Below are 25,317 nucleotides of genomic sequence, written 5' to 3'. Positions count from 1 at the left end.
GCACGCCCCGCCCCGTAGAGGGACGGGAAAACCCCTATGATGAAGCATGACACTATGGGATTCATAGTGTGTGAGGGGTATTTTAAAAACACTTAGTGCTTTTCCGTGACAATTCATGGATCACTACACTTTATTTAGTATCACTAAAAAATATTAAATAATTTTCACTTATATAGGGTAGAATCATATTGTTTATGAAAAGTTATACAGGAGGTAGATTCTACCTATATACCTCTCAACTCCCCCCTTTGTTATTGTTTTCATGTTTAGAGAATGGCCAGGTGATTGACTATCAAGACTATCACAAGATGGTCTAGCTAACACCATAGCCTCAGCACCTCCAAGTCGAATGCACAAGACACCCCACCACCCTTCTTGTTACACACTTGGCAGAACCTCAACACACGTCGCTGATGGAAGGTAGGAAGGCTTTGAGGACTGGCCAAATGGCACACCATTCAGGAGGTTGTTGTGGGATTTCTGCTCCACCTCAGACAACAGTCCTCTTATCTCCACCGCACCCAAATGAAGGGCAGAGAGTATGCATTTGTTACCACCATGAGCTCAGGATGTGGCAAAGAAAAGTCTGTCATAAGTCAGGTTGACATTCGTCATCCACCGCTAAAGATCCAAAGCTGCCTCATCATAGACATGGATTTTGTCAGAGATGCACTCCCACTGTTAAGCTCACTGAAGTTAAAGGTTCCACTGCACAGCTCGAATTTGCCACCGGATATGGGACACCAGAAGGATGCATAAGTCATACTATTCTAATCCTCCACCTGGTGTCGTCTACATCTCTAACCACCCAGCAGAAGCCAAGAAGCCCCATACTCACTGACCTTCTTCATACATCTTAAGCAATAAGCTCCCTTTGAAGGCCTGACATCCTTGAAACTAGCCAAGTACAAATTGCAGCTGTACTTCCAAGAAGTGTTTCATCTATGAGTTATAGGTGTCAGGTTTTACTTGACCGGCATTTCCCACAAATAGGTAAAAATACTGCCTAGCTCTTAAAAAACACTACTAGAATAAAGGCACATAAAGGTTAAACTGTGCAACAACATCCTCATTTTCACAGGTGCCATCTTGGAAATCCATGACAGAGGTAATGTTATCCACAAGTTACCCTGCTTTCTCAAGGTAGGAATTACTGCGTCCAAGTTCTCGGTAAAACACATAAAGCAACTTTAGAGCAGGTATCTGAAAAAGAAAGAATCCCACTACTTGGAAAAGACGAACAGGAGAAATCCTTCTACCTCCTGTAGTAAGCAATTTGGGAACAGAATTGTTTTTCTCCATTTATCTTCAATCCAGTGACAAATTAAAACAATTCTATTCTGGGCCGGACTGGGAGCCCAAAAGAGCCCAAAAGAGCCGTTTTGTCAGATCAGCTTCCCAGGAGGTCAAGTGTAAAAAACTGTTTCTATTGTTACTGGGGACTGATATTGCAGCACTCATGCAAAACCGGCCCCCACCAATGAAAAACCGGCCCCCACCCTTTCAGCCTCCCGTGGAAATGCCCAATGCCTGCTACGGCCAGTCCAGCCTTGCTTTTATTATTTCCAGCATTTTATCCAATGAATGCACTGGGTCCCTGAGGTACAGCAGGAAGATGTTGGCTTAGACAGAGGGAGAATGTGTTCCTTGTTATCAATCAGCAAACGATACCCCTGTAAGGAAGTGCCTAAGATGTATGCAAAAGATTCCACAGTTAGGATAATAAGCAGCAGCAAAGCAGACACAAGTCTACTGAGAGTCATTCATAGTCCCAGCTACCTGAAATCAAGTCAAGCAGGCTTTATTCGACAATTGTCATAAAAGCACAATGCATACCTTAATCATAAAAGTTCATACCCTTGCTTTAAAAGAAAAACTTAAAAAGATTACACAATAAAAAACTTCATAGTCTTAAAATGCAGATGCAATATTTTCATAATAAATATAATACAAATAGGATATTTGAGAAAATCAACCACTAATCATTTTCCTCCTTAGAGCCCAAGACCACCCAAGAAACTTTGCCACTGATATGTAAACGAAAGGAATGGTACTTGTGCAGATAATTCTAGTTGCTAACACACCACTCCTAGTACCAAGTAGCTTGCACATAGGTCTCAGCCATATCCTGCGCGGAGCAGAGTATGCCGGGCACTCAAATAGAATGTGAATAACTGATTCCATAGGTGCTAGGCAACTAGGACAGGTGGCCATTCCGCCTTGGGACCATCTCGATGTAAATGCTCTAATTGGCAAGCTTCCAATTCTAAGTTGAAAATAGAGCTTCCTATCAAGTGGCTTAGTTATATCATCCCAGTATGCTTCAAGGCCAATTACATCTTTAAAATCTAAGCAAGTCCCTGTAAGCGAGAGTGGGGCACTTGACCTAAAAGTCTTAGATGCTACCATCTCCCAATATTTATCCTGGAGGGCCTTCTTAGATGGAAAACTAGCATTAAGAGGATCCTCCCATAGTGTTTCCATTCCCAGACCTCCAAGAATGCCCCTGATGCCAACTAGCCATTTGATTTTATGAAAGATATCATACTTTATAATATCCATAAGACCTGTGGCGTATGTTCTTAATTCAGGGGTTAACCACAAGCGCCTCCAATATAACACCGGGCGCAATTTTGCAATGTAATTAATTGGCTTCATTCCTAAATCATAAAAAAGGGGACACATAGGAGTACTCTGTGGTAGATTAATAAGATTATGTAGGAACTTGTTCTCGGATACAGACATTTTTGCTAGATTCTCAAAACTACAAATATCAGCACCGTAGAGGGCAGAACTAACCACCTTCGCGTCATAGACTCGGAGGACTGGAGCAATTGGCTTAGTAAATGATTTAGCAAACTCAGAACATAAGGCTCCAGTCAATTGGCGATGTTTAAGCGTTGCCAACTCTGTCTGTTGGTTCCAATGTAAATCATGTTGGACATTTACACCCAAAATCACCAAGTTGGTCTAGACCAGGTACAGTGGTTTGACATATAGAAGTGCGATCCAACCAATCTTTCTGGGTCCACGTTTAAAGCAGAGCAATGACCTTATCCAATGCGAAAGACGTCAAGACCTGCTCGGCATGTCTGCAGAAAACCTCTTCCATCACATGCCCCAGCCGGTTTAGGTTCAAAACAGTGTTTCAATGTGCATTGAACCACACTGATCACAATAGATCAGGTCAGTGATCACTCGCTGCAAACACTTTGCCTGCAGCTTACTGAAAATCTCCGTAGTCAGATTGAGCATACACAAGTGATAGCATATTCTGAAGTCAGAAGGATCATCACTGGGCATCAATTTCACTCAATCATTTCAACACCTTTCATTGGACGCACAGAAAATGATTTAAAAAAAGATTGAAAATAAAATGTTAAACTTGGCACATTTCAAGCTACCAACACCTACCTGAAATGATTAGATTAGATTCATGGACAGAAGAGGAATAGCATGTCACCTTCAGAAGAAACATGTTTACTTCTGCACAGAACGTCTGCCTTGCTAAAGGAAACTCACTTTTTCTGCCCACATTTCTGAGCTCCACCAACAATTAATGTTCCTTGAGTATACTCATAGTAATATATTTTTAAAAATCTTACAGAAAGAAAGCTTACACTTAGTGGAGGGACAAGATGAGAGAGGCTATCCCGCAGATATGCGTAGTGCCGGAATGTGTGATCCGAGAACAAAGCTGGCATGGTTGGGCATGATTTGGCAGCATTGAATATGAGAACTAAAACAGCAATATCTGATACAAATTGCAAGTTAAGTTGTACAACAATACAAGAAACCAATGAAACCATAAAAGTGTTTCAACTTATTGTATAGCTAAATGTATTTTAAAGACATACCCCATTTACTAAATCTCTCACTATGTCATGTTTCTGCAACACACATGGTATGTCTTCGTCACAGTCAGTGCCAGAAAACCTCTTGTATAGCAAATACTTGGGGAGTTTTAGGGTGCTGGGTACATGCATTCCTAATGCCCTGCTTTCTCAGCACACTGGCTGGCTCAGATTCTACACTCCTCTTCCATTAGTCTACACCAAAGATATAAACATAGAGGGAGAAACATTGTCAGCATTCTTCTGGACCAAGAGGGTTTTTAGGATGACGAGTATAAGAGTCACAAGCATTCATACCTTTTACTTAATGGAATATCTAGACCTTTTTGCTACAGAAACACAGGAGGAATAACAAGCATAAACATATAGAAGGGAGTATGCAAACCATGTAATTATGTGACTAACCTGAACTGATCAAATTAAACATCACCTTCAGAACAAACATACGTAGTGCACTGCTGTCGAACTCCATGCAGCACAGAAGGGGTAAATCTGACTCACGGGGTTATCAATGTTAACCAGCTGTATGCAGCCCTATGCAGTTTAACTTTATAGCCTGCCAGTGCTGCACTGCCATGATGTCACCAATAGAATGTTGATGCTGACGCAAGGAGGTGTGCCCGAGGAGTTAAAGGAGCAGGTGTCCCTGAAGGGTCGAAGGTCAAGAGGGCAATGTGTTTTAGAGGTAATCTGGCCAGACGTCATCACACAGTTTAGCCCTTATGTAACTTATATTTAATAAATTGACCTCTTACAGATTAGGTCAGACAAAAGCTCCAGGTTTTATGTAACTTCAAAGAAGTTTCTGTGAAACAAAGCTCCTTTCTTCATTAAAGGTGCAGATGAGAGCAGGACCCCAAGTTATTCATTAATTTGGATACATAATAGTGTGCAGCACTCAATAATAAGAGTCATCTCTATGAAATAAAATGCATAAAATACAGTGCTAAAATGACATAACACCCGATGCGACTGAAAATCTGGTGTAGCATGTCCACCAGAAAATTGAGTAAGGTGTGAAGAAATACCCTATAGGGTTGCACTGAAAAAAATATAAGAGACATTACAGGCATGTAGGGAATTCTGTCATGCATTTATTGTTCGGTTTAGCATTTGTTTCTGGACCACAGTGCCCCTATCTGAGATGGGTAGGGTGGCCATCTCCAAAATGGTTGTTTTTCCTATTTCTTGTTTGTTTTCATGAACATGCTTGTGATATTACCTAGGAAGGCATTCAGGAGTTAAATATAAATACATTTCTTTTAGACTTAGTCTGGAGACCGATTGAAAGTTACACTCTTAAAATGTTACAAGGCAGCTGCAATGATCAATGGGAAAGACAGCCTTTCAATAGTGAAAAATGAAATGCACAGTATTTCACGATCAGGACATGTAAAAAAAAAGACAAAACTACTACGTCCTATCGTTCACATACACTGCAACCTGCCTATGGGGCTACTTTGGGCCTACCTTAGGGGTGCCTTTCATGTAGTGAGAGGGAAGGTTAGGGCCTGGCAAGTGGGTGCACTTCTGAGACACCTTTGAAAGGCTACTTGTGTGGGTAGAACCGCCACTGCTGCAGGTCCACTAGTAGCATTTGATTTACAGACCCTGGGTACACCTGTGAACATTACTAGGGCTAGGGACTTAGTAGTAAATCAAATATGCCAATCATGGAAAACCAATCATAACACAATTTACAGTAGGAGCACTTGCATTTTAGCACTGAATAGCAGTGAAAAAGTGCATAGAGACACTAAATAAGCAAAAACGAAGTCCAGCGTACCATCAAAACAGGATGCCAGACAACAGCAGTCTCATCCAGACTGAGGTTTGTTCAACTCAAAATATTACATAGGATATATTATTCTGGACCAACATTGATGAAGATGGGCTTTAGGGAGGACGCAATTTGTACAGTGGCTGTGGGCTGGATCGTACATTTATACATACACTCTGGGAGTATCCATTAATCCAGAGATACTGGGAAAGGGTCACAAACTGTATGACAAAAGTCATGGGGGTAACCACTGATTGTCATATTAAGCTGTGTCTTTTAAATATCTGGGGCCCTACAGACCTAAATATCAAGGATAAGGTCTGGGTGTCATTGGGAATGATGGTCGCCAAACGCAATATTGCAAAACTGTGGGGAGCGAGAGAAAAACCGTCCCTGAGGCTTTGGGAAAATGACATGGACCATTGTATGTTCACAGAAAAAACTGTATATATTTCATGAGGCTGAAATGGAACAGTTACAGGGGGGACATCTGTGAGCCGCCGAGAGACCTATCAATTATGGACACTGAGTAATGCTTACCCGAATGATGTTTTGTGATATTTTCTACCCCGGCGGAGGATACGCCTTTAATGCGGAGGGTTGCCGATTGCAGCATGGTACATGATATTGTCTGTAATGTGCTATTTTACGTGTTAATTTGTCTTTAATAAAAAGAACAATAAAAAAAAACAGGATGCCAGAGAGCAAAAAGGCAGGGGAAACATGCCAAAAGATGTTAGGTCTAACACTTTTTTCTTCGATATCAAGGTATTTAACCTTTCAACCAACTCTCAAATGTTTCAACATGGAGTTGCTCTTTTCTCTAGATCAAATTGTATATATTTTGCTGCAGATACTCGAAGACAGCAGCATACTAAAATCTCAAATGGTGAATGTAATACCAGGTCTTCACACAATAAAATCCATCTATTTAAATACTCTTCTAATACTGATTTTTCCAAATAAAATTGAGATACAATTTCAAAGTCTACAAGGGTGGCAACAGTTAACTGTGCAAAGAAAACATATTAAAATTTCAAACTGTACTTAAGCAGGTGATACTTTAGTGCTTCTATTACCGTCACGGGTAGTAATAGTGACTTAATTTCTTTGGTCAGAAACATTTCCAGTGTAATGTTTTACATTAAATTTACCCATATATATGTTGCAGCATTTACTCCTTTTTTTTTTGTATCTCTCTTTTGTCCTCTTCACTGGTCATCTGTTTGTCTTGAAAACTGTGGTACTCCCTCAGCACCAAATCATTCTTCCTCTTCTTTTCCGCTTTATTTTGCACTCCATTTCTCAGACGCTCCTTCCCTTTAGCAAGACTGATGCTGTAGTCAACTTGACACAAATGAACAGCAAGTCCATGAACTTAAACATGTGCTGCTGAACCTATAATTCTGTCATGTGGACCAGGTGCTCTCATAGGAGTTGAGTAATGGCGTATTACATGTCAGGGCACAGGTTAGAGGTTGACAAGAAGCAGGGATGAAGAGGACACTGAAAAGGGACAGAAGTGGAAAGAGAGGACAGATTATGCGTCTGATTAAACTTAGTAGAGAAGCAAAGGGAAATGCAAAGGAGGGTTTAAAATCCGGAGAGATAGAACCAGAAGTGTTAAGGCTAGGGCACATACAGAAAAGAGAGGCACAAAGGACGGTGAGGATTCTATGGCCACACACAGCAAGATATGATTCAACGGTTCGTAACAAGTCTTATATGAAAACTACATTTCTTAAGCTGAATTACAGAAATGTGAGGTATATGGGATAACAAAAACAGCCGCCTTTAAAGCAATGCATAATGCACATGAAATGCATGAGGCATGTTTTACTTGATTGTGGCCATGAAAAAAACTACAATTTAGTTGTGAACATTAATTCCACAAATTTCCCTCTCTGCCTCAGAGAAAATATATATTCACATGCTATCGATTCATAAGATAGCAATTGGTATGGTCCTACTTCGTGATTGTTAGATTTATCAACGGAGTAATTAAAAAAAAAAAATCTTTATTTGCATATTTTAGTTAGTTGTGGAAATAAAGCATATACAGGATTTGTTCCATATTGCAATGTCAACACATGGCCAGTAGTAATTCCCAAATGTTAGAACATGTGGCAAGCATTTGGTGCTTTGTAGCAGATATTTAACAAGGGAAGACATGACAGCAATATAATACAGTTATATAACAGCTAATAGAGCGTTGTTGGCTTGGGATACCATCACCGGTACATCCCTGCCTCCATAATCAACAGGCAGTAGTGCTTTGTAAACAAAAGGATACAGGCTGGGTCATCCATATCAGGCTCAGGTGTATCAAAAAACGGGTGGGTGCTCAGCAGCTCTGGAACTAAAGGGAGAACTAGAGTTGGGTGTCTGCTTCCAAGAAACTTAAGGCTCCTAAAAACAAAAAAAGGATGGAGCTCATTATTTCAGTGCAGCCCAGTAATGCAATGTCCAGCAATCACTGTCAACAATCATGCAATGCCAATTTTGCTAAACAAATATAACTATAATCATCAAACAAATGAGCCCAAAAAAGTAAGTAAGACTTTCCTTCAAACGGTATCTGTGAATTTCTGAACAATCAACCACAGCGTTACTTCTTTGAAAAGTAAATACAATCCCAAATGGACGGGATAAACTGTTTAGGTTTGTCAAAAAAGACGTACATTCTATTTGTTTTTCTGTTGCATTTTAAAAGTATTCACATTCAGAAACATCTATCAAGCTTGTTCCAGGCCCAACTGCAAGAATGTGTTTATGGTGGGATGCAGATCCTGGCACACAGACTAAACTCCTACACTTCAGATAGTGCATAACAGAATTTTAGGTCAAATCAACATGCTTCACTCTTCAGCTAGAGACCAAGGGCCTGATGTATTAATTCACATTTGCATACCTGTTCTCCCCGGCATACTAGCTTCCTTAACTAAACAGTCAGAGATGCATCTGAGGAGATGGTCACTGGGAGATGTGGGTTTGAAAAAAAACATATTAAATGAAATAACTATTATATCCAGTTCCCAAAGTTTTCACCACTCCTTGTGTACCCACTGTCTCATGTCTCTTGAGCAGTCTGCCACTGAGAACTAAACCAATACATAACTAGATCATCCCCAACAATTTCATCGCATCTGACTGTCCAGAATTCTATTTCAGGTAAAGGGGAACTTTCTTCTACAAAGATAGTATGGTCTCTTGTGTAGAAAATGCCACCACCTTCTGAGTGCCCAGAGAGATCTCTTTCGGACTGGAAATAAAAGATTTATTTACATTCAATGTAAATCCCTGATAATATAAGCACCTACCCTTGAGAAGCATTGCGATTGCATCCGATGTGAAACAGTAGAACTGCAAGCTAATACTGCTGAAATGTGGTTATTTCATGTGCATCCAAAACACAGGTAAAAGAAAGTGGTCATTTTTAGGTCTCGCCTGCAGTGCAGCGCATGCGCTGCTTCGCCTTGGCGAGAACTATTGTCGTTGCTTTTCTGTCCGGCTTCTCTGGAAGCAGGGTTGGTGTTCGCCCTGTCGGCATTAGGCCCTGCCCACCTTGCTCGCGCGCCGCACCGCAGGCACGGGCCGCCGTCAAGCACGATCCCGAGTGGAGCGACGGCAACCTCTCCTCGTTCTCTCTGGCCCTTTAAAGGCTGTGTCCTGCTGGTGGAGGTGGTGCTCAGGGGTGAGCTCAGCTGCTGCTTGTGTTTACCGCCCCCTCTATCCTTCACGTCCGTCTCTCTTCCCATACCACATGTGAGGTGTTGGAAGGGCGCATGCCAGGGACGCTTTCACAGCCCCGGTCTGTGTAGCATGTGAGGAATGTATGCACTGGTACTGTTAAGGCAGTACACGGTGAAAAGGGTGGGGATTTTTAAGTGAAACGGTGCGGTATGTGTATGCTGTGCTCACCAATGATGCATGAATGGCATCAGTAACATGCCGTAAGAGAGGGAAGCTTGCTTTGATCCTTTTCAAGCAGAATTGGGTCTATAAGTTACTAAAACTGGAAAGTGAGGGCGCGTGTCTGTGTAGCTTTCCTCTGCCTGTACTGTACTCATTGTGGGTGTGCACGGCCTCTATTAAATTTCAAGCGTGACAATGGGGCGCTTGGAATTAGGCGCTGGCAAGCAGTATCGGGCGCTAGCTCTAAGGTTAGTGTGAGCCACTCTATCTGGTGGACAGTTAAAGGCACTGGTTGGCACTGTCATTAGCTCATGTCCAGGAGCAGGGTTAGTAGTTGGCTCTGGTATCAGAGCCACATGCTGACTTTTGAGGACAATCTCGGACACTGGTTGGCAGAGTCACGCTCTAGAGCGCCAATGTCAAACGCTGGATTCCAAGGGCAGTGTCAAACACGGCTACGGAGGGCAGGGTGTTGTGTTTTCCGGGACAGTTCTCGGCCACTCGCACACCATGAATCGAATCGGAATTTCACCGAACCACCAACAAGGAGGGAGTGGGACTCGGTTTGCAGTTGGCGCTAAACAAGGTGTACTCGCTCCTATAATTTGTGTCTTTGGCGCCCCAGTCTGTCCCCAAAGTACTGCTGTCTCCACACCGTAGCCCTGTACTCACATTTCCTGTCTTCAAACCTGTGTGCCCCAGACCCTCACCTGCTGTATTATGGAATTGTCTCCCTCTCTCCAGTCCTGGCTTTTCTGACACGAATCGTTAGATCGTTCACACTGGTACTTAGCAGTCAGCAGGTGTGTTAGTTAATTAGTTAAATGGCAGCAGCTAAGACTACAATTCCCAGAACACACTGGTTTGGCTGATGAGAGATCTGTACGCAACAAAAAATAGCTGAGCAGTTGTAAAATGCCTGTGCCCTGGCATCACCAACGACCAGAGTCTAATTCTGGCTTCAACCTTTGACCAAACGGGCATTTGCAATGCAATAGGTCTCGCATTTGCAAGAGTTTAAGCTGTTGGCATTGCAAATGACAATGCCTTTTATTTATATGTTTTAAAAACCAACACACAAATAAAGGACATTGTCATATTTGCCAATAGCTGAAACCCTTGCAAATGCGAGGCCTATTGCATTGCAAATGCTTGTTCAGATATGCTGTTGCCGTGAAGCCACCTTCCATGATGAAGGATATAGGGCCATATGTAGGAAGCCAAATACCGGTCGGTAACGGCCGAAATTCGGTAAATATCCCGTTACCGACCGGTATTGAGGCACTTGAGATGTAGGTGGCTGATTTCTGGATTCGGTATTTACCGAATCGGAATTTTAAGAAATCGGTAAAATACCGATTCGGTAAATACCAAATCCAGAAATGCTATGTAGGGGGCACCCAAGTGAGTGCATAATTGGTGTCTGGATTCGTTATTTACCACCAACTACAAGTTGATGGTAAATGACGAATACCTTTAAAAAAGCATTTTTGTGCAATTTGTGAAGTGCCATGTGGCAGACATACATGCCCTTAGGGCATGTATGTGCGCCACATGTGCACACATGCACGAATCAGGGGTGCAACAGGGTGTCAATGTGACACCCTGCCACCCATGATAATGCCTCCCCTATTACCGATTCGGTATTTACCGAATCGGTAATAGTAACTGGCTTCCCATTCATTCCTATGGGCCTCCAGGCCCATAGGAATCAATGGGAAGGGATGCATTATTACCGATTCGGTAAATACCGATTCATAAATACCGATATTTACCGAATCGGTAATGATTACCGATTAATTACCTACATACTATTTACCGATTCATAAATACCGAATCGGTAAAATTCGGTATTTATGAATCGGTAAATGTTATGCTACCTACATATGGCCCATAGTCTTGTAATGCAGCCCTATTACATAATTGTGCTGTGATCAATCTCCATCTATTTAGAAATCAAAAGTAAAAAAAGTGCCCATGTCCTGTGTTTCTTTAGTGTAGGGAAGTGCCCTTTTTGACATGGTCACCCCCACTGTGTGTCTGGTATCTGATGCAATTTTGACAGAAGTGCCCTGGGTTCCTGCTATACAGGTCCCCAGAGCCAGATCTCTTTGCCTAAAACGGACAATTGTTCCCCCAATTGGCAATACCTTTAGCACCTCCTATAAGTCCCCAGTAAATAGCACCCCTGGTACCTAGAGCAAGGAGGCTAAAGAGGGTCCCTAAGGGCTGCACCATGTATTGTGCCACCATAAGGGACCCCTCAACAACCTCATGTAACCTGCAATGCAGGCTGCGTGTCATGGTGCAGAGAAAATGAGAAGACACAACATGGCACACCCCCTGTGCATGCCTGCAGACACTGAATAGTTTAGACAAAGAATCCCTGCAGCTGGCCTTACAGCCCTATGGTAGGGTGCACTATACTGCATGTGTGGACATACCTGCATGAGCAGATATGTCCCTGTGATGTTTTAGTTCATTCTTAGATATTACCAGTGAACATGGAAGCCATTTTGAGAACATGTGCTGGACACTGGTATTTACGAGTTCCTCAGCTACGTGATTGCTGCACTGAAACTAGATATGTTTGATATCAAACATCTCGTATTAATAAACCCACACTGATTTCAGTGATGGATTTATTAATACATGCACCGAGAGGACAACTTTGAGGTGCCCCTTGAAAACCTACCGACTACCAGTGTACTGGCTGACTGGTGAAGACCAGTCTGCCACCACAGACAGGTTTCTGATCCCCTGCAGGTAACAGCCCATGCTCTCTGAGGGCAGAACCAATGTCTGCTCTGCCAAGAGGTTTTCAGACCTCCTCCAAGCAGGATGGCTAAATGATCAGCATATCAAGGCAGGAGGCTTCAAAGACCTCTGATACCTTTCAAACGAGACCCAAGGCTTCCATAGATAGGGGAAATGCTACTACCTGCCCCAGGCCCATTTGGCTCCAGGACAGGTGGGAAAATTAACTAGTCGGTAGGCATGTTCCCCCATCAAGCTAGTTATACCTCTAAGGTGGGCTACCTGAGGTGAACACAAAACTTAGAATTTCACCATCTTGGTTTTGGCAAAATTGGGTTCACTGGGTCAGGGTTATGCCCATTTCCTCCAGGAGGTGGTCATATAGAAGGTGTAAACACACTAAAAGGTAGTAGCGCACTGGCTTCTACCTGTCACTTCCATTAATGCCCCTATATTGAATATTTAGGAGGCACCTCAGATGCCAGGAACTCAGATTTGAAGGATCAAGAAGAAGAGGACAAAGAAGAGCTGCGAGTAAATGAGAACGGAGGTCTGCTGTTGACTATCGGAGCAAAACCCTGCATGCCTGCACCAGTTTCCATAAACCTGACCGAGTGACTCGTCCTGAAGCTGAGCAACTACCAAGAACCCTGGTAGACTACCAGCCCTTCGTAAATTGGAGTAGAGGAGCTATAACCCTGCAGTCCACAGGCACCGAAGAAGCAAAGTCTGGTTCACTGAGATGCTGCTCCCTAGCCAGCCCGACGCAGCAGCCCCCCAAAGGTGGGATCTGTCTACCCACTCAATGAGAGGACACCAGGATCAACCAGAGCCGTACAGGACCAATTCCCGGGGTAATGGATCCCTCGCAGCAGCAAAGGCCTGTTTAAGTCCAGTCGAGACCCTAACGGCACCGAGACTTAACAGCCATCGAAGGACGCCACCATCACAGAGACCCACTTCCAAAGTGGCCCAGCAGTCCTGATATGTGCACCCTTAACCAGCGAGACCAACGACCGCAAGGGCCTAGGACGCACAGAGCCCAGCCGACCTTTCCACTCTGCACCTGAGTGCCCCAGTACGGCTACCAACAAACCGGTTGTGCCCTGTTGTTCCCAGAACCCCTGTGACCCTAGGCCACTCCCCACTGGGAGCTCCCGGATGTGTCCCCAAGTCCTCCTCTGCAGCCTGTTTCGAGGTGGCCCCCCTTCTTTCCAGTAGTAGCGCGCAAAGCTACCAACCCGACCAGCACCTCTGCACCACGCAAAGCTACCAACCCGACCAGCAGCTCTGCACCCGGACGCCCCAGGGCAGGTAATGAGTAACTGCTGGTGGTACTTTGAACCTTGGCCTCCTACGACCCTAAGTCCTGAAGGAGACCCCCAGAACCTACTGTAAATAACTGTATGCAACATATGTCTTTTTCCCTGGGAAGCATTGTTGCGTAAAGACGCATTTAGGTGAACATTTTACTCACCTCGAAAAATCCAAATTAAAAAAGTACTTACTTAATAACGAAGTTCTTGGTACCAAAATTTACATGAAAATACAACTTATTTTTCTAACTTGGACTCGGATTTTTTTCTTGAGTGTGTGTCTCATTTATGGCCTCTTTGAATGCAGCAAATGCTTAGCACTAGTCTCCGATAAGCCTAAACTGCTCGCCCACACTACCATCAAACCGAGCATTTAGCTTGGACTCTTTACACAGTGTACCTCGTTTTGGTCCACTATATAGAGAGACAGTTTCCTACATTTAGGATGACAAAAATATAATATACACTTCTTGCCTTAATAGTACATTTTCTTTTGCTAAAATGTCTGCACCTCTTCTAGAAATAGCGCTAGGTGTTTCTTCCTTACTGGCCTTACTTATAGGCCTATTATTTTTCCTTTTCTCAAACATTTTTTAGTAACCTTGATTTGGGTAGACAGATTATTGCTCTCGCCAACACTGCCTAAAACTTACTAGGCATGCCTCTGCTTGATGCACCTTCAACTTAACTGGGAAGGATTGATCGACTTGCATGCTTTGGTATCTGACCATCTGTTACTTTTCAACATATGCCTGCCCGCGGTTTCGCAATCTGATTTAAAAAAGTAAACCATATTTTTAAGCCAAATACATTATAAAGGTACATAAATACAAATCGGGTTGTCGCTTTGTTTTTTTGTTGGTTTTTTTACAATTTCGTCTGTACTCATCCATATTTATTTTGAGCGAAGTGTAAAAAATTAAGCCACATTGGACACATTTGCATATATACTTAAGAGACAAATGTTTACTCTTGTTTAAATGTACAATGGGTTTTAGCGAGTTACACTACAATACAGTCAGTTGGAACCATTTGCATTGTACAACAGCTTAAACCACTGCACTGCTGTAGTTATTTAAGTTTTATTAAGAATTTTTAATTTTTTTTTTTAACTCTCCTGCCTGTCAATCTGCACAGCTATTGGCCTAGCACACGATTGACAGTAATGAGATTCGTCCAGAATAAAGGAATATGCTACTTACCAGTATGCATCTGTTCTTGGCATGTAGAGCCACACACTTAGGATAGTAGATCGCCATCTGGTGTTGGGCTCGGATGCTTGCAGGTTGTTGTTGTCTTCGGAAGAAGTCTTTGGTCACGAGATAGGTGACTCCTCCCTTGGATGACAGTGCGCATGGGCATCAACTCCATCGTTATATTGTTTTTCGCCATGATGGGAAATGATGGAGTTTGTAGAAAAGAGAGAGATGTCCATGTGTGATGTCCAAGTAAGACAATGCTGGAACAGATACAGGTCCCGGGGAGGTGGGTGGGCGTGTGTGGCTCTGCAGCTCTACATGCCAAGAACAGATGCAAACTGGTAAGTAGCATATTCCATTCGAGGCATATGAGCTGCAGATCACACACTTAGGATAGACTATATAGCAGTATCTCCCCTAGCGGTGGTCACCTGTATCGGTTGCAGCAGTTTGAAATAAAGTTTTAAGGCCAGCCTGACCCACAGAAGCTTGCTACTTTGCTTGCACGTCAACACAATAGTGTTTAGTGAAGGTGTGTGTTGTAGACCATGTGGCTGCCTTACAAATATCTTCTAAGGGAATGTTTCCTAAGAATGCCATGGAAGCCCCTATTTTGCGTGTGGAATGCGCTCTAGGGGGAACCGTTAGTGTGCGTTTAGCCTTGTGGTAGCATATTTGGATACATTTAACTATCCACCTAGCTATCCCAGATTTGGAAATGGGGTTGCCTTTATGTGGAGGAGAGAAAGCAACAAACAATTGTTTTGTTTTGCGGAATGATTTGGTTCTGTCAATGCAGTAAAGAAGGGCTATTTTAACGTCTAAGGTATGAAGAGCTCTTTCAGCTACCGAGTCTGGATTTGGGAAGAACACTGGTAACTCTACTGATTGGTTAAGATGGAACGGAGATATGACTTTTGGAAAGAATTTCGGATTTGTTCTAAGAACCACTTTGTTACGGAGCAATTGTAAGAATGGTTCTTGTATGGTTAAAGCCTGGATCTCACTTACCCTTCCGAGGGATGTGATTGCGATAAGGAAAGCCACTTTCCATGTGAGGAACTGTAGTTCGCATTTATGCAGAGGTTCAAATGGGGGTCCCATGAGCCTTGTAAGAACAATGTTTAGATTCCACACTGGAGAGGGTGGTAATGTGGGAGGAATAAGCCTTTTTAGTCCTTCCATGAAGGCTTTGATCGCAGGTACTCTAAAGAGTGACAAGTGTTGTCTATTTTGTAAGTAGGATGAGTATGCCAAATTACATCTTTGCAAGTGCAGTAAGTAGCAAATGATGTCCTGGATGGATGCATCCAGTGGGTTTATATGATTGTTAGAGCAATAAATGGCAAATCTCTTCCATTTTGCAGCATAGCAGGCTCCAGTGGTAGGTCTTCTGGCCTCCTTTATAATATTCATGCAGTCTGGGGGCAGGTTGAGGTAACCGAACTCTAGGACTTCAGGAGCCAGATCCAGTTGACTTGGATCTATGTGTCTGATTTCTCCATGGTTCTGGGTTAATAAGGACGGGCAGAGACGCAGTTTTTGGTGTGGAACTAGCGAGAGTTCCAGTAGTGTTGGGAACCAGGGTTGGCGTGCCCATGTGGGAGCTACTAGGATCAGTTTGAGAGACTGTTGCCTGAGCTTGCGCACCACTAATTGAATGAGTGGGAGAGGCGGAAAAGCGTACACAAATCTGCCTGACCAGTTCATCCATATCGCATTGCCCTTTGACTCCGGGTGGGGAAACCTGGCGGCGAAGGTTGGGCATTTTGCGTTTTCGTGTGTGGCGAACAGATCTATGTCTGGTTGGCCCCATTGTTGGAAAAAGGGCAGTAGGACTTGGGGATGTAGTTCCCATTCGTGGATTTGTTGTGTTTGGCGACTTAACAGATCGGCAATTTGATTGTGAACCCCTGGAAGATGTTCTGCAAGCAGGTATATGTTCTGGGGAATGGCCCATCTCCAAATGTTCTGTGCGAGCTGGGACAGCTGGAGAGAATGTGTGCCTCCTTGTTATTGTATGTAATACATGGCTGTCATGTTGTCTGTCCGTATGAAGACAGTTTTGTTCTGGAGATGTAGTTGGAATGATTTTAGTGCTAGGAACACTGCTAGCAGTTCCAGGTAATTGATATGGAGCACTTTCTGTTGAGTGGTCTATTTGCCCTGAGTGGTGTGGCCGAGGAGATGGGCTCCCCATCCTGTGAGCGATGCGTCCGTTGTCAGTACTATGTGTGGAAGAGGCTCTAGGAACGGCCGCCCTTTGGACAGGTTTGTTATGTTCCACCACTTCAGAGAGCGATGTGTGCGGCTGTCTACCAACACCAGATCTGTAAGTTGTCCGTGAGCCTGGTTCCACTGACGTGCTAGACATTCTTGCAAAGGACGCATTTGAAGTCTTGCATAAGGCACAATGAAGATGCATGACGCCATCATGCCTATGAGTTGCATGAACACTCTTGCTGGAAGGGAGTGTTGGACTTGAAGCTTTGTGATAACAGCTTGTATATTGGTTATCCTGGCTGGGCTGGGATATGCTAGGGCTGTGACGGTGTTTATGGTGGCTCCTAGATATTGATGTATGTGAGAGAGTTGGAGATGAGATTTGGGATAGTTTATTGTGAATCCCAAGTTGTGTAAGATTTGGATGGTTTGGTGAGTGTGTAGAACACATTTGTTGAATGACTTGACTTTTATTAGCCAGTCGTCTAGATACGGGAAGACATGAATTTGTTGTCTTCTGAGATGTGCTGCTACTACTGCTAGACATTTCGTGAATACTCTGGGTGCGGTTGTTACCCCGAATGGAAGGACTGTAAACTGGTAGTGTTGTCCGTCCACCACAAACCTTAGATACTTCCTGTGGGCAGGATGTATGGGAATGTGGAAGTAGGCGTCCTTGAGATCTAGTGTGGCAAGGAAATTGCCTTGTTGCAGTAGTGGGAGCACTTGTTGAAGAGTGATCATATGGAAATGATCTGAGTTGATCTACAGATTTAGGGGTCTGAGGTCGAGTATTGGTCTTAGAGTTCCGTCCTTCTTGGGGATTAGGAAGTAGAGTGAGTATACCCCTGTACCCTGATGTTCTAAGGGAACTGGTTCTATTACGTGTTTTTGAAGCAATGAGAGAACCTCTTGTTTGAGGAGCGTAAGATGGTCTGGTGACATGGAACGCTGCTTAGGCGGTATGTGTGGGGGGGGGGGTAGTTGTGAGTTCCAGGCAGTAACCATACTGGATTATTTGTCTTACCCACTTGTCTGTTGTGATGCAGTTCCAGACAGGTAGGAACTGTTTTAGTCTTCCCCTGACCGGAGTGGAATGGTCTGGGGGGAGTGGAGGAAAGTCACTGTTTTGTGGCAGGGGAGGTACGAGTGTTGTTATTACCTCAACCTCGCCCCTTGTTGTTGTTTCCTCTGTATCCGCCTCTAAAATATCTTCTACTGGGGGATGTTTGTGTAGCGGGTTTGAATGTAGAGGAGGTGTCCGCTCCTATATTTTTGGAGGCTCCTCTATAGAAGGAGCGCCGAAAGGAGCCACATGGTTGGAGAGACTGTAATGCTCCCATGGACTTAGCCGTCTGTGTCCTTCTTCATTTTTTCAAGGGCAGTGTCTACTGCTGGCCCAAAGAGCTATTCCTGATTGAATGGCTGACTAAGTATGGTAGTTTGTACCTCTGGCTTAAAGCCTGAACTGCGTAGCCACGCATGTCGAAGGAGCACACTTGTGTTAATTGCTCTAGAGGCGGTGTCTGCGGCGTCAAGCGCACATTTAATTGCTGCATTTGAAATAAGCTTTCCCTCCTGTATAAGGTAATTTGCCTGGGTCTTATATTGGTCTAGCAGATGTTGTAAGAGAGTCTCTAATTGATCATAGTGGGCCCTATCATAGCGTGCTAGTAGGGCTTGGGTGTTGGCAATACGCCAATGATTAGCGGCTTGTGCTGCTACTCTTTTGCCAGATGCTTCAAACAGTTTGGATTCTTTGTCTGGGGGTGGTGTATCTCCTGTGGTTTGGGAGTTGGCGCGTTTCCTAGCATTGGAAACGACCAAAGAATCCAAAGGGAGTTGCCCTTTGATGTAATTAGGATCTTCAGGGGCAGGCCTATATTTCTTTTCTATCCTTGGGTTGAGAACCCTGGCACAAACGGGGTCATTAAACACTTCGGGGCGTGTTTTATGACTCCTTTAATCATGGGTAAAATTTGTACAGACTTTTGAGATTGTTCAAAAGTGTCTAATAGGAAGTCTTCCTCTGGTGCATCTGAGTGCATTGTGGCGCCGTGGTAAAGTGCCAATCTATTTAATAATTGGCCAAACCCCAGGTGATCGTCAGGAGGCGATGGTTTTGAGGGATATGGCTGAGGGTCAGGCATGTCTGGTAGAGGGAATGCCCAATCATCCAGTGGTGAGGTGTCTGGATCCGTGAACGGATCATTAGGGTCACCCCCACCCCCTAGGTCATCATCATCATCCTGTGGAGGTGGTGTACGTGATGGAGAGGGTATAGGTAAGGGAGGTGTAGGCAGAGGGGGTGAGATAGGAGGCAGTATAGGAGAGAAAGGAGGCATAGGGGATGTTGAAGAGTCCTTCCTGTTTACAGGAACTGGGGCAGGTGGTGTGTCCAGTTTCCGTTTTTTACAGGGCACCGCGGGGACATGTCCAGTCTTGGGGTTGATATAAATCTTTTTCTGCCTTGGGTCGATGGGATCTGGATGAAAAACTTCTTGTTCTTCAGGAACAGTCTTTGGTACCGATTTTTTCGGTTCCGATCGAGGTTTTGGGTGATCGGTGGATTGTTTGGCTTTAGGAGGCGTATGAGAGTCATTAGCCGTTGGTTTCGGTACCGATGATGGTTACGGTGCCGATGTCGGTTTCAGAGCCGAAGGTGTGTCTGTGGGCTTGGGAACCTTCGGTGCCGGTTTATCTATTGGCCTTGGTGTTTTCGGGGCTGAAGGCGTTGGAGCTGATTTCGGTGCCGAGTGGTCTATTGTCTTCGGTACCGAGGGTGCCGGTTGGACAATGACATGCGGTTTGCTCGGTCCCGAGCTACCAGAAGGCTTATGTTTCTTCGGAGCCGAGCCCGGAGGCGGGGCTTCTGAAGGGTGTTTTCGGTCTCGACTGGGCCTTCATCAAAGATGTCCTCTGGTTCCGGAGCTGTTCTCTGTGCCATGATGTGTCTTCGAGCCTTTCGATCTCGGATGGTCTTTTTGGATCAAAAGGATGCGCAGGCTGACAGCTGGACTCGTCGTGTTCAGGTGATAGGCACAGGTTGCAGACTTTGTGGTGGTCACTGTGTGGAAATTTTGCTCCACACTGGGGGCATTTTTTGAAAGGCGTCCTTTCCATGAGCCGTAGGCCTCACGGCGTGGATAGGCCCAGCAGCCCACGTCGACGTCCGGAATCGAGCCGATGAATCGATGTCGAGAATGAAGGTGCTTCGATGTTTTGTGTGAAGTTTTGCGCTTCGAAAAGCTTGGAATTGACATTTCCGACCGGAGCGGAAAAGTTGCATCCGAACCCAATGGTGGAAAAAAACAATCTAACGATGGAGTTGATGCCCATGCGCACTGTCGTCCAAGGGAGGAGTCGCCTATCTCGGGACCAAAGACTTCTTCCGAAGACAACAACAACCTGCAAGAATCCGAGCCCAACACCAGATGGCGTTTTACTATCCTAAGTGTGTGATCTGCAGCTCATATGCCTCGAACACCTATTTTCCATATCTATCCATATGTAAAATTAAACACAGACAGGAAATTAGATGATTTTCAGTCTGTATTTATCTGTAAACATCAGTAAAAAAATGACACCTGAAAGCCTTAAATACAAGCCACCTCTCCTGACACACCAGTACTGAAAGATAATACATTCTCAACCACCTCAAAGTGGTAATATGAGATGAATGGAGAGGAGCAGCCATGTTGCCACATTGCCAATTTCTGACACTGTTGCACCTTCACATGCAAATCCAAGTTTTGTTCTAACATTTATGGTTCATGCTATCTCAAACTTAATGAATGGCCTACTGCTTCACAACAGGTCTAACCCCTCTTATGTCTCAGACTGTGGATTATAGAAAAATGATGGCAGGACCACTCCCATTAAAAGAAAGCTGACATTGGGGAGGAAGCACAAACTAACAATCAGGACTGTATGATCTGGAAATGCCCTCGAGTGTAGGGGATTACATGAGGGATGCAAACATCCCTAAACCATTTTAGAGTAGTGACAGCCCCAAGGAAGAATACTTTAGGTGTGAGGAATTTTATGAGAAATCTAGAAGAGATCTGAAGGGAAAGATCCCAAGTAGCAGAGTGGGTCATTTTGACATGTGGAAAATGATAGAAATCAAAGGTTCTATCACAAGCCTTGCTACAAGAGGATGGGGCAAGGCTGAGCACTGGGGCCAGCACATATTGCTCTGGAAGGTTGGAATCGCGGGACACAATAATTAGTCATTTTTCAGCCAGGAGTGTAATTATGAAGAAATAGCTATCAATCCTTTGTGCAAGAGTGCCACCATTACTGCTAAAACATTTTCAAATGTTATCGCAGTGGCCAGCTGAGTGGAGATGTCATCAGTGATATGCAAGGTCATAATCAGTGATTGGCGGGGCACAAGTTATATTTAGCTCAGTATACTATAACTGGTGAATTTCAGTGTTTCCTTGTTTTTTAAATGTTAGGTTTTGTGTTAATTTAACACCTAACTAGATCTTACCTTTAACCTTTGCTTTTTCCAGTGAATTGAGTATTTTTATCTTTTACGTAAGATAGGATCTTATTGCCATACCGAACTATAACCTCACTTTAACCTTTGAGTCCTCAAGTGAAAATATATATATATTTATATATATAAATCACTAACTTTATTAAATACTGTGAAAATAAAAAACATAACTCTCACTAAATAACGTTCATTAAAAGAAGTTTCCACATGTCAGAACACCCCTAATCAGTCTCGGTCCACATGGACATAATACTGCATGAAGTCAGGTGTTTGGGTGCAACATCTTCCGTGTTTCTGATTTTACAGAACAATAAACAGATGAACTGACACCAGATGTTAAGAAAGTGTTTGTGTTTAACTCCATTGGTCTTACTAAAAACAATGAACTTTCACAACTGAAACGTGATAATATTATTTACTTCCATATGGAGTCGCGGTCAGTAGGATACTTGGTGAGGTTTTTCAAGAGGTCCACAAGAGCCAGATGAATACATTCTTTGGTGGAAACATTTGTGTAGCACAGCAGCTCGTGAAGGGCTTCTCGAATATCTCGTGAAGAATCCTGAAAAAAGAGACATCACAATCACCAATTTTGACAACCAACTCCATAAAATTGCACTTGTTAGTTAATTGTCTTACTTTGGCTCCACAATACCGAGATACTTAAGTGACAAACATTTCAACTATAAAAGGAATTTTCATCAAGTAACAATGTGTGAGGGTTTGGCTTTGATATGGGGCCAAATTAAATTCTAGAGGAGAACAAGACTTATTTGACCTCCGGTGCCTCAAACATGAAACGGTAAGACTGTGGGGTAAGTATCCCATAAAAGGAGTTTTCCCACAAATAGATGCATTTCCTTTTTAAACTGGGCATTTTACTCAGGTTGTGGTCAGCTTCTGTATACATATATCTTGTACAGCAAACATATAATGATGACATTGGAACTAGATTCTTTCAAAGTGCTGAAGGATGGCCATAGGCCAACACCAGGATACACGTAAGCAGACTGTAGAGACACCTTGGCCAAATACTGCTTTGAACCAGCCTCAAAATGTTCACGCTGGGATGCACATTGAATGTTGAAAGTAATATCAATCAGTTGAATACACAATCCAGGAGATCGCCTCCAGGTCTTGACTAGTTTTGTGATGCATGTAACAGTGTGGAATACAAACTAAACTGTAATGTGAAACATCGCTGCTTATGTTTCCTTTGTCCAGAATTTTGAGGGTTTCCAAAGCAGGAACCGTGCACGAGTACAGAAAGGTGTTTTGACAGAATATCAAGTTTTAAATATTGTGGTAGTATTTCAAAAATATTGTTACTAATATTGTGGGACAGAATATTTTAGGCATGAATATCTTTTTTTGAGTATACAATATTGTTTTCAAGAATATTGTTGGTTTCACTACTGTTTTCCTTAAGATAGTGGTAAAAAAATATAATTTTTTTAAAAACAGATTTTATTGGATTTTCATGGTACGTAAGGGGCCGAAGCCCACCGCATATATTATAGAAACACCTCAAATCAAAAGTACCAATAATTACAAACAACCATGTAACCTGCGGAACCTGCAGGCTGAACTACTGAAACATGACACAGGCAGCCACAGACCTCACTGAGCGCGGGATGTCTAGATATGTGTATATGCTGACATTAGTGTTATGTGACTTGAGCAATATAGTGATCAGGTAGATGTATAAATGAAATCCTATAAAGGGTCTGTTTGTGATAGAGGGGGTAAATCTATGCCCCAGTATGTTGCCCAGCGGGATCATATTTTTCTATGTTTCCGATGACAACCTTGGGCCTGGAGAACCACAATCTCTGCACCCATGCATCTGTCCATAGCCTTCTTCCACCCATCTATTACTGGGGGAGAGGTCCCCTTCCAGATTTCGGCAATGTCGCGTTTTGCAAGTGTGACACCCAGGAAGAGTAAATGTTGTTAATAGTGGTTCCAGCCAATCCCTTCCGTACTGTGTAGCAGGAACAGCCTAGGGGCAAATGGAAGATACCATGATGAGACCCGGCCCAAGCAGGACTCAACATTACGCCAGAATGGCCGCAGCACGCCGCTCCTCCAAACCGTATGTAGGAAAAGTGCCCTCTGCCTCCCCACATCTGAGGCATGTAGGGGACTGGATGACCCCCATCTTACATAGGCGGGAGCATGTGAAATATATACAGTGGAGGTATTTAAATTGGATGAGGTGGTAACTTGTAGAGGCAGCCGCACTGCAGGGGCTGGAGAGGGCCTCCGACCAGTCATCCGGCATGTCAGATAAGTCCTCTTCCCATGCCTCCCTGGTCTTATGTAATGTAGTGTGGTGCGGGTGGTTAATAGCTGATAAATCTGACGAATCTTGTGTGCTCCTTAGCTCTCCCATTAGTAGGCGACCTTCGACGGGATGAAATTCTGGCAGGGTGTCGATCGAGTGGATCAGGGGTGTCGGGCGAGCCTCAACTGAAGATACTTGAAAAACTGCGTCTGATGCAGCTGGAAAACTGTTTGTAATTGCTGGAATGATTTAAGAGTAGTACCCTGTATGACATTTCCTAGAGCAAAATGCCCAATAAGTCCCATTTATGAAACCCAGACAGTGCTGCTACTGGGCGCAAATATGTGCCATGCCATAGCGGAGTGGTCTCTGTCAAGCGGCCCTGCCAGCCCATATTTCTGACCGTGTATCACCAGAGTTGGATTACTGTCTTACTGGCAGGGGGGTAGGAAGTCTAAATTCACGTGGCTGTATAGGAACCTCTAAAGGGGGATACCCTCCATTGCTATGTGCTCAAGTGCAAAAGCTCGATCCAAAGGCGAGTTGTACCACCATTCATTCATAATTAAAAGGTGAGATGCCGCATAATAAGCGTAAACATCCACTGCTGCGATGCCCCCGCAATATGTTGATTGTGTGCAAGCCCGTAGCACCACGCGAATGGTGCCTCCGTTTCATAAGAACTTATTTAGGATTGCATTGACTTGGGCAACTCACGTACGGGGGATATTATAGAGGAAATTTTGTAGCAGATAGAGTATTCGATTTAGGGAGACCCTTTTAAAACTTGCTGATCGCTCGTATAATGATAACGGTAGATGGGACAAGACTGCGGTCTCGTCTCGTAAACTAGTGAGGAGTGGGTTAATGTTCTGTGTCCACAAAGTTGTGGGACAGGTTGAGATGAAAAAATCTTACATATTTAAACCCTTCTGTCGCGTGGGACAACTGCGCGGCCCATGTTCCGCATCACTGGTCACCGCATATAGGGAAGAGTACCGATTTGGAAGAATTTATACCAAGTCCCGAGCTCTCCCTGAATACCCGGAGAATCTGAAGAATACGGGGTACCGAAAACCACTGGTTGGTCATAAAACACAGCACATCATCCACAAAAAAAGTATTGATTTTTAATTTTAATGTGTCTTAATTAATAGATTAATTGAAGGTGTTAGTATTGTTAGTGTAATAGTTATTTTGTTTAAATAAATTATGTAGTTTTTAGTAGTTTGTTTAAATTTCATTACTTATAATGTAGCAGCGGGTGGGAGTGAACCAGCTGGCCTTCTTGGAGTGTTGCACGCCTGGTCTTTTGTTGAGGGATGCCAGAGTGTCGGTACAGTTAAAAATCCATCGGTGGAGGTTGCGTGCTGGGGTCTGTTGGCGGAGTGGATATGCTGAGGGAATTGAAGAGAAGTTCTTCGGTGGACTTGATCTAGCTGCAACGGGAGGGGTGATAATGATGGTGGGGTATGGTGG

The 25,317-nt window shown here is 43.7% G+C and overlaps 1 protein-coding gene across 1 annotated transcript in view; it reads right to left on the bottom strand.

Annotated features, from left to right (window-relative positions):
- INTS4 (integrator complex subunit 4) overlaps positions 1-25,317 on the bottom strand; it is a 347,032-nt gene that overhangs the window by 146,233 nt on the left and 175,482 nt on the right. Inside the window, exons 12-14 of the mRNA XM_085623249.1 lie at positions 21,971-22,113; positions 7,928-8,043; positions 3,621-3,754 (exon numbers count right to left, since the gene is read on the bottom strand). Of these exons, the coding sequence (XP_085479375.1) occupies positions 3,621-3,754; positions 7,928-8,043; positions 21,971-22,113 (393 nt within the window). The remainder of the gene's footprint in view (positions 1-3,620; positions 3,755-7,927; positions 8,044-21,970; positions 22,114-25,317) is intronic.

Source organism: Triturus cristatus, chromosome 8 (assembly GCF_964204655.1).
Source record: "Triturus cristatus chromosome 8, aTriCri1.1, whole genome shotgun sequence".
Taxonomy (NCBI): Eukaryota; Metazoa; Chordata; class Amphibia; order Caudata; family Salamandridae; genus Triturus; species Triturus cristatus.
The sequence above is the reverse complement of the archived record's forward strand: the minus strand, read 5'-3'. Positions and strand labels throughout refer to the sequence as shown.